Source organism: Triticum dicoccoides, chromosome 1A, assembly GCF_002162155.2.
Source record: "Triticum dicoccoides isolate Atlit2015 ecotype Zavitan chromosome 1A, WEW_v2.0, whole genome shotgun sequence".
Lineage (NCBI taxonomy): Eukaryota > Viridiplantae > Streptophyta > Magnoliopsida > Poales > Poaceae > Triticum > Triticum dicoccoides.
The window spans coordinates 83,627,558-83,636,758 of NC_041380.1; the positions used below are offsets into that span (position 1 = coordinate 83,627,558).

A 9,201-nucleotide genomic window follows, 5' to 3' on the forward strand; every position below is an offset into this window, starting at 1 on the left:
GACATGGCCCATCTGGTGACGCAGGTGTCCTCCGCCGACTCGACGACGAGGATGTGGGATAGGTATCGTCAACATCGATGCACGAAAAATTGCTTTAACTAAAAAAATAACAAAAAATGTGACATGTTCAACTAGTTCTATTAACTCAACTAGTTCTTACGATTAAATCTAGTCAATTAATTCTATACCTAATAAAATGAATAATGACATAAAAAAGGCCTATGCTTTGCAGGAACGTTGACTCCTTCCCGGTGCGGCAAATCCCGGGCACTCGATATGTCCTAGTTTGTAGCACAAGTCATGCCGAAATTCACGAAAAATTTTGGCATGACTTTTGCTGAAAAGTGGGCAAATCGAGAACCTGAAATTTGCCTGAATGGAAATGAATCAACATTCCGGCAAAACATAGGCCACTCGGCTTCATTTCCTGGAAACAACAAAGCCACTTGGGCACAATCGAACCACTTCAATAATGAAATATGCAAATGAACATCAATGACATATATCATATAACAACAATATGCAAATGAAATTACTGTTTAGGCATTTTCATAAAAATTTGCCCTAGCTAATTGCCTAAAAAATTGCTAATCATTTTTCCTAAATGCTAAAAAATTCCTACTACCCTAAACAAATCTAGGGTTCATATGAACACCTAGGGTTGATATGAACACCTAGGGTTCATATGAACATCAACACATCATCAACACATATATAAATTGCCCTAGCAGAGAGAGAGAGGAGGGTAGGGGAAAGGAGAGGCAGAGCCTTACGGTGACTGCGGCGAGGGAGGGGCAGGCGGCGTCGAGATCGGGGTCGGGGCTCGGGAGCGCGGCGAAGGGCGAAGTCGAGGTCGGGGTCGGGGGCAGCGTCGAGGTCGGGGGCGGCGTCGAATCCGGGGTCGGGGGCGGCGTTGAGGCGGGAGAGCGATGGGAGAGCGCTCGGCAGCCGACGGGCGACGGCGGCGGCGACAGCGGAGGAGTTGCGATTTGGGGGAAGTGGCCGTTGGGAAAAACGAATCAAGCGGTTTAGTCAGAAGTAGCAGTAGCGCGTTCCAGGAAGTGCGCTGCTGCTAACACAGCTACAGCGCGTTCCTGGATACGCGCTACTGCTATACCATTCTCTTTCCCCCCCTTTTTCATTTATTTTTCTTTACATTTTATTTTTTTCCTTTCACCTTTTTGTATTTCTTTCATTTTCATTTACTTTTCTATTTGTTTCCATTTAATTTTATTTACTTTAGCAGTAGCACCTCTCAGCGTAAACGCGCTGCTACAAAGCAAATAGCGGTAGCGCGGTTCGGCGAAGATCGCTACGACTATGTGCAGCCTATCGGCTAAGCCGTGGGAATTTTAGTAGTAGCACTTTTGTACGCGGGCGCGCTACTGCTATAATTGTATCTCTAGCGCCGTTTACAACACCGCGCTGCTGCTAATTAGCACATGCGTTTGTTTTTAGCCCGCGCTACTGCTAATGTTCTGTGTATAAGGTTTTCCCTAGTAGTGCGAGAGAGCACCCAAGGATGATGCCCTCCATCTAGGACCGTTGGGGAAAGGATTCATGGTGGTGTAGTGGTGAGAGAGAGAGATGGGTTGAAGATGTAGTGCGATGGAAGATAAATAGGGGCTTTGAAGGTTCAAGCGGTAGGTAGGTGAGTGCCATGAATGAACGCTGAAGATGAAGTGTAGTAGATTTTCTACATACCTCCATTGTTGCTATTCATATGTGGATTACATTTTGTCCCTCCATTCACCTCACGTTCATATGTTCGATGCAGATCGACAATGGTGCTTCGGGGGCCAAGGGCAAGGAGGTAGTGGCCGACAAGAAGGGCAAGGCGGTGGTGGAGCTCGGCAGCGCCCCCAAGGGGGCGAAGAACTACGGCCATCTCCATGAGTGCGGTGGCACAAGCCACTTTTGCAAGGTCATCCTTGCATCCATGTTGGAGTGTCTGTTGATGCCAGTTGAGTTCACCAAGCACTTGACCACCCGTACGTGCTGAGGATGAACATCAGCTGCGCCTGGAGGGTGATGGTTCGAATGATCAACGACAAGGCTCACCAAGGGTTGGGCCCCTTCGTCGTTGCTCACCAGACTAGGATCGGGTACCTCTGCACCTTCAATTTGGCGACTCCCAAAACCGTGAAGATGGTCTTCAACGGCGACGACATCGAGGTGGTGACTAAGTGCAAGAGGCACGAGGAGGCATTTCTCATGGATTGTTAGCAAGTTATCCCTGCACCTTTAAGACTTTTGCGTAGTATGTTAAAGACTTTGCCGCAATTGTTTGTCGTTTAACTACATGTGACTGTGTGTTTAAGACTGGTTTATGGGTTTATGTTATGCTTGTTTATCTATAGTGTGCATGTGTGTGTTTTGGTAACCTCACCACTCCAACAAGAGGTTACCAGATCACATGTGTTGCACATAACCAAACAACAACACTCTGCATCTGCCTAGAACATGGTTTTTTGCCTGTTTTCACTCAGCATGGCTGAGTCTTGCCACAGATGCAAAGTGCCCAAAATCCATGCAGTCCACCAAACGCGCCCTAGGAATCAGTGTGAAAGTCAAACAAAAAAATTTGGGCAGGAATGCAAAGATTTGATAGCACTGTATTATCATGTACCATTGTTTGCCACCGGGGGAATGCTGGATATACATCGAATAATGAGTACTATGTGCAGAACAAATAAAATTATGGGGAGAATCCTTAATTTAAATTTTGAGAATTGTATTTCTTTCCACAAGGAAAAAAAATACTACTACTTGAATTGGGCAGTAAAATCAAAATTATATATAGATAATGCTGTATAACTATAAAAAGAAGCATTTACAGGTAAGATCACAAGGTTTCGTTCTTCATATCAAGCCAAAGAAGAAGCCTTCGGGGGCGCCCAAGATGCCTAGCCTGCTGGGCAGGCTCCTCACTTTCGTACACAAATCCACTCTTGATGTACAGCTTTTGTGCCGCCTCGTTGTTGATGGCAACATGGACATACAAATCCGTTATGCCTGCAAATATTTGTGTTCATATCCATCATGAGAAATTGCATTAAGGGGCAAGAATTTCAAAGGGGTTAAGAAGTGAAGTAATTGCCATACTTCTGTCGGTCCGCAAAAGCTGCTGCACAACAATCATATGATTCAACTAAACCGGAATAGATCATATATCTTGAGTAGCAACATATGGTTGTACAGTTATCAGATAATGGTGAAAGAACAAGTTTGATAATAGATGTTTCGACCTGAATATAAGAAGCACGTTTTCGTACAATCGAAAACTCAATCTATCAGTATATATTGTCATGTTGCAGGTAATCTAACTACCAAGTACCAACAAAGGATAGGTCTAAAATCAGCTAGATACGTAAAAACCACGTTAATGAAACTAAATGAAATGAACCCACCCCATTGACGAGCAAGCTTCTTAGACTTGTCAACCAATGCATAGCCCAGTCCGCATCTTTGGAGCTCCTTGGCAACACATGCATTGCTCAGATATGCCCGTGTATGGCTTGATTCAGTTACCTATTAATACAGATCAAATATTACAAAAAGAATATCTTTGAAAAAGCAAAACAAAAGGATTTAAAGTAAATTAAAATAAGCATTTTGCATCTTGTTTGTACCAATATAATTAAATAGATACAGGAATAGATAAGGATATTTGACATGGCAACTACTGCTTTATAAAAATCATCATTTAATACAAATTTAGACAATAGAACTGCAAATGGTATCGAACCAACTATTCCAGAATTTCAGTTGTATCCAGTAAACCCTCACTCTGTTGGAAACTTACCCCTGGCCTCTTTCCAGTCAGTTCATCTGGTAGCCAGAGGCACTGATTCAGGTCTAAACTACCAACTACTATTCTCTCTTCCCCATCTTCAACAAACTGCATATGTCAGAATTCAGAGGTTAAACTCTAACATTGACAGATTATTCTTTCTAGAAATGAATATAATCAACCATAGACATGAACACATGCACATCGGAAAATCATACAGGAACCAAGACAGGCTAAGTGCATTTTATTTTTTGGATGAGCAAAGGAAGTTGTATCTAGAAGAACAGGACATATTAGCATTTTATGCTTTCTGCACGACAAAGTGAGATCATAAGATGAATCAAAGTGAGCCAAGGAAAAATGCACTTTGCAATTATCATTCTTATTTAGGTTTTATGTCCAAGTGGAACATAGAAGAATGTCAGGGTTCTGCAACCCAGATTTCTGTGGTCTTGCTAGAAAATTTGGAACAGAACAGAGCTGAAATAAGTGCCTATTCAAGGGCATCGCGTCTATACTATCATTATACCTTGCATGTTGAACAAAGCTCCTCTGCTGACATCAACGATGGCAACAGTGGCACTGTCCCATTTATACAAGAGACTCTCCGAAAATTAATCATATTCCCAGAAATCCGATTTTGTAATGCTTCATATTCCCTCTCTGCCAGACCTTTCCTGTGATCCTAATAGAACTTGACAATAAGTAAAGTTAAATTATTAATGCATCAATATTATGGTTCACTGAAGCATTCAGAGGAATGAAAAAGGAAGTGGAAAGTATAGAAGGAAAACACATATATTATAAAGATAGAAGGAAAGCTTTTCTTGAACAAGGTTGCGCCATTTTGCAACTAGGTAAGTTGTCTATGCTAACTTTGGAATTTACTTGGCCAGAAAGCAGTGAATTCAACAAACCTAAAGTAGTATGAACTATAAGAATAAAGACAGTCAACACCACATTTTTGCCTGCGGAGGAAAAACATGGAAATATCTGAATGAATTAGCTTTCACAACCTTATTCCATTCATCACCTATTTTAAAAGATTATCACTGAAACTATTGATACCTTGTTACTCCTAAATTCTCTCTCACAACCTGCAACATTTTTTTTCTATGCAAAGGATGTTCCCGATCGGTTATACTAGTAGTAGCCTTTATATACAGAACTGAAAGGAAAAACAAACAGTACAGTAGCAAAATTCAAACTGTCCATTATAATCACAAACCGATCCATCTACATCAACTTCCGAAGTATAGTCATCTACGAGGCCCGGATTAATTTTGCGCGTTTGCAGAAAGAGGTCGATTCGGCACACTATCGTTCACCGAATCTTGCCACATTTTCGTTTCCAAGCGAAAACCCAGATCTTAGGTTGCCTCCTCGGCTATTAATTAGTAGTACAGTATATTTTTCTGAAAGCTAAGAGAGCTCACATAGCAAACAAGCAGGAAAGAGATGGATCACCTCGGCGCCGACAGTGTCGCGGGCGTACTCGTAGAAGGTGCGAACGCGGAGGCGCACGGCGGCGTGGAGCTCATCGAGCGTGACAAACTCTCGGATGGACACCGCGCCGGCGCGGTCCTCTAGCAGCAGCGGCGCGCCAGCGTCAACGGCCGCTGGAGCGGAGGCGCGGCACCGGAGGCTCGGGATGGCGAGGCTGCAGCTGCGAGGGACGGCGCGGAGAGTTGTGTGGCGGGATGTTGGGGCAGCTGGAGGGGGAAAGGGCGGCAGCAGCCGCGACGGCGACGCCGACGCCATGGATCGGCCTTGGGCGGTTGTTGGTTGGTTGGTTGGGAAATGGAGTTGTTTCCGCCACAGCTGCCTGCCAGTGCGCCCGAGTCGATGCGTCGACACAAGATGGAACGGTTTACGGGTACCCGTTACTCTATCCGACGGGTAATTACCCATTGGGGAACGGGTTTGGGTTAAATTTAGTACCCACGAATAAGGGTGTGTCTGGTTGTATGCAGTGAAATGTCATGAGTTGGACCCGTTCCCAAATAGGTCAACGCTAGGCGCGAGTCGGCTGTAGCGCGAGAACTAATCAGCCGCCTATATCATCGTCCGATGCGACACACCTAAACCGTTTGATCTTGTTCCTTCTCCCCTACTCCCTTCTATCTCCGTCGTGTGACATAACTCCTCATCACGGCAACTGCGACGCCGCTCGAGAAACTTATCGACCTCTCTCGTAGCAAGCTTCGGTGCCCCTCGCCGCTTGCCTCACAACATGCATGGACGCCCTCGCACCACCGTTGGCCTCATAGCAAGCGTCAGCGCCCCTCTCGCGGCATGGACAGTCGTCGTCGTAGCATGCAAGAGGTATGCTGCCGTCATATAGCCACCCCCATGTTGAGCTCGCCATTGGTGGACGGCTTTGCATCAACCCCTTGCAACACCCTGGAATCACCTGCGCACCCAACGGGGTCGCCTGCCCTTGCAGCATGTCGGCGAGCAGCTCTCCTGGCAACATAGGCGGCGACTCGTTGAATCACCAGAGCCCACCACCCTATTGCATCATCGATGTCTGATGGTTGCTCCGTTGTGCGGCATCGGTCATTTGCAGCAGTAACCTACGACGGCCCCTTTGCTACATTGCTGGCGTCATTTGTCGCTTGTAGCCTCGGCGGTGGCGCATCCTTCTCCCCTTTTCGCAACATCCCTTGTCGCACCCGCCATCCACTCACAAATAGTCGCCACCGACTCACTTCTCCGCTTGTAGAATTGTGTTGCTCTCGTTGCAGCAGCAACAACATCGCTGCCACCTTTCGTAGGATCGTCACCCGCCGTTGCTGCGCTACTCAGGGTCTCACAACGACACTTGCAAGAGTTGGGACACCCTCACAGCACCGCTTTCCAGTAAAATCGACACTCGCATAAGCAGCCATTCCCATGACCGTTCTTTTGTAGCAGCACCCCTTCTCTTCCCCATGTTCTATAGGGAGTGCGTGTGTTGTTGGGTGGAAGGAGATGCATCCATGGTGGGCGAGGGGCGAGATACCAAGGTATATGAGAAGTAGAGAAAGATGGGAGAGGAGGCACGTGAGAATGTGTGGCTGAGAGTGAGCCGGAGGCTGGATAAGGAAGGACGAGGAGACAGAGTTTGTGCGGTCCATAGATGCGCGTCACACGAATGAGGCAATTGACGCAAGCGTGTTTATAGTCGAAAATAAGTGATTCCCATAAGTAAATGGCCAAAGAAACCTTCCCATCAGATAATACAATATGGGTTTGTTCCTGCATTATCCACGAGTACCCTATAGTGGAAATCTGACATATGTGGGCCCCATCACACGACACCTAGCACATCCCAAACCCACCCCACACCACAAAGCCCAGTCCCACTCACATTTTAAACCCATGCCATCTAAAACTACTCTTAAGAGTTGTGACTTGTGAGATGCGAGAGAGATTTGATATTGAACCTTACTACTTGGTCTATGGTGTTATGATGCGACGTACTAATTACAATCTCGTGTTGTGCAATTATGTTACTGAATTGTTAGATGTTAGGGCGTCGATGTATTTGTGCTTGATGTTTTGTTAGGCGCATGTCACCAGAGTGTTATGATTTCCAATGATATGTTGTTGGTTTGCTAATTATTTGTGTGAATTGTTGTTTTCCATGGTTGGTGTATGATAACCTACGAGTGTAGGGGATCATTTGTAGCCTTCTCCGATAAATAAGAGTGTCGAATCCAACGAGGATCTAAAGGTAGAACAAATATTTCTTCAAGTTTTATCGACCATCGATACAACTCGACGCACAATTGATGTTTGCTTTACCTACAACAAGTATGAAACTATTTTGCAAAAATAAAACTATGAGTACTTTGCGAGAATAAAACTATGAGTATTTTGCGAGAATAAAACTACGAATAAATTGCAAGGCAATAAAAGTAGATAGCTTTTGTCAACAAGAAAGTCATTTGTCCCTAGGCAATCGATAACAAGTACCGGTAATCATTCTTGCAATTTTATATGAGGGAGAGGCATGAGCTAACTTACTTTATCTACTTGGATCATATGCACTTATGATTGGACCCCTAGCAAGCATCCGCAACTACTAAAGATCATTAAGGTCATGAAACCCAATCATAACATTAAGTATCAAGTCCTCTTTACCCCATACTCCATAACACACTTACTCGGGTTTAAGCTTCTGTCACTCTCGCAACCCATCATAAGCGAACCATGAACATATTGCAACACCCTGCAACTGGGGCCCCTCACGTTTGCGCGAGATGGAGGGCACCATAGGACAGCACCATAAATAAAATATACAATCATACCAACCTGTAACACCCACGATGCGGCTATATCTCCCACGTGTCGGAGCACGACTTAGAGGCATAACCGCACTGTAGGCATGTCGCAAGAGGGGTAATCTTTACACATCCCATGTACTGAACAATAAAGGGATAAATAGTTGGCTTACAATCGCCACTTCACACAATACGTGAATATAACATTACATCAACCGAAATACAATCAAGGTTTGACTACGGAACCAAAATAAAAGAAGACTACCCCTAATGCAAAAGATCCCCGATCGCCCCGACTAGGCTTCACTACAGATCAACTGGAAACGAAATAACACAACGAACACGATCTTCATCGAGCTCCTCCTTGAGCTCGGTTGCGTCACCTGCGCGATATCGTCGGCACCTGCAAGCTGGTTTTTTGGAAGTATCTGTGAGTCACGGGGACTCAGCAATCTCACACCCTCGCGATCAAGACTATTTAAGCTTATAGGTAGGAAAACGTAGTGTGGTGGAGCTGCAGCAAGCACTAGCATATAAGGTGGCTAACATACGCAAATGAGAGCGAGAAGAGAAAGCAAAGCAACGGTCGTGATCTAGAAGTGATCCTAAAACTACTTACGTTCAAGCATAACACGAGACCGTGTTCACTTCCCGGACTCCGCCGGAAAGAGACCATCACGGCTACACACGCGGTTCATGCATTATCATTAAGTTAAGTGTCAAGTCCTCTACAACCGGACGTTAACAAATTCACATCTGCCCATAACCGCGGGCACGAATTTCGAAAGTCCAAACCCTGCAGGGGAGTCCCAACTTAGCCCATCACAAGCTCCCACGGTCAACGAAGAATATTCCTTTTCCCAGGAAGACCCGATCAGGCTCGGAATCCCGGTTACAAGACATTTCGACAATGGTAAAACAAGACCAGTAAAGCCGCCCGATGCGCCGACATCCTGATAGGAGCTGCACATATCTCGTTTTCAAGGCAACACCGGATGAGCAATCCATACAACTAAAACTAGCCCTCAAGTTTCCCCGAGTTGGCACTGCAAGGGGCTCTAGTTCGGACCAACACTTAGACAAGCACTGGCCCGGGGGTTAAAAAGAAAGATGACCCTTGGGTTGGCCGACCCAAGGGAA

At 45.4% G+C, this 9,201-nt stretch overlaps 1 protein-coding gene across 1 annotated transcript; it reads right to left on the reverse strand.

Moving 5' to 3' along the window:
• Positions 1 to 2,591: 2,591 nt before the first annotated feature.
• On the reverse strand, positions 2,592 to 5,618 carry LOC119364518. Its single transcript, XM_037630000.1, has 5 exons — positions 5,261 to 5,618; positions 4,323 to 4,478; positions 3,806 to 3,901; positions 3,411 to 3,531; positions 2,592 to 3,015 (listed from the first exon to the last, which is right to left on the reverse strand). The coding sequence occupies exons 1-5, from the start codon at positions 5,552 to 5,554 to the stop codon at positions 2,846 to 2,848; spliced, it is 837 nt and encodes a 278-aa protein (XP_037485897.1). The 5' UTR covers positions 5,555 to 5,618; the 3' UTR covers positions 2,592 to 2,845.
• Positions 5,619 to 9,201: the final 3,583 nt, after the last annotated feature.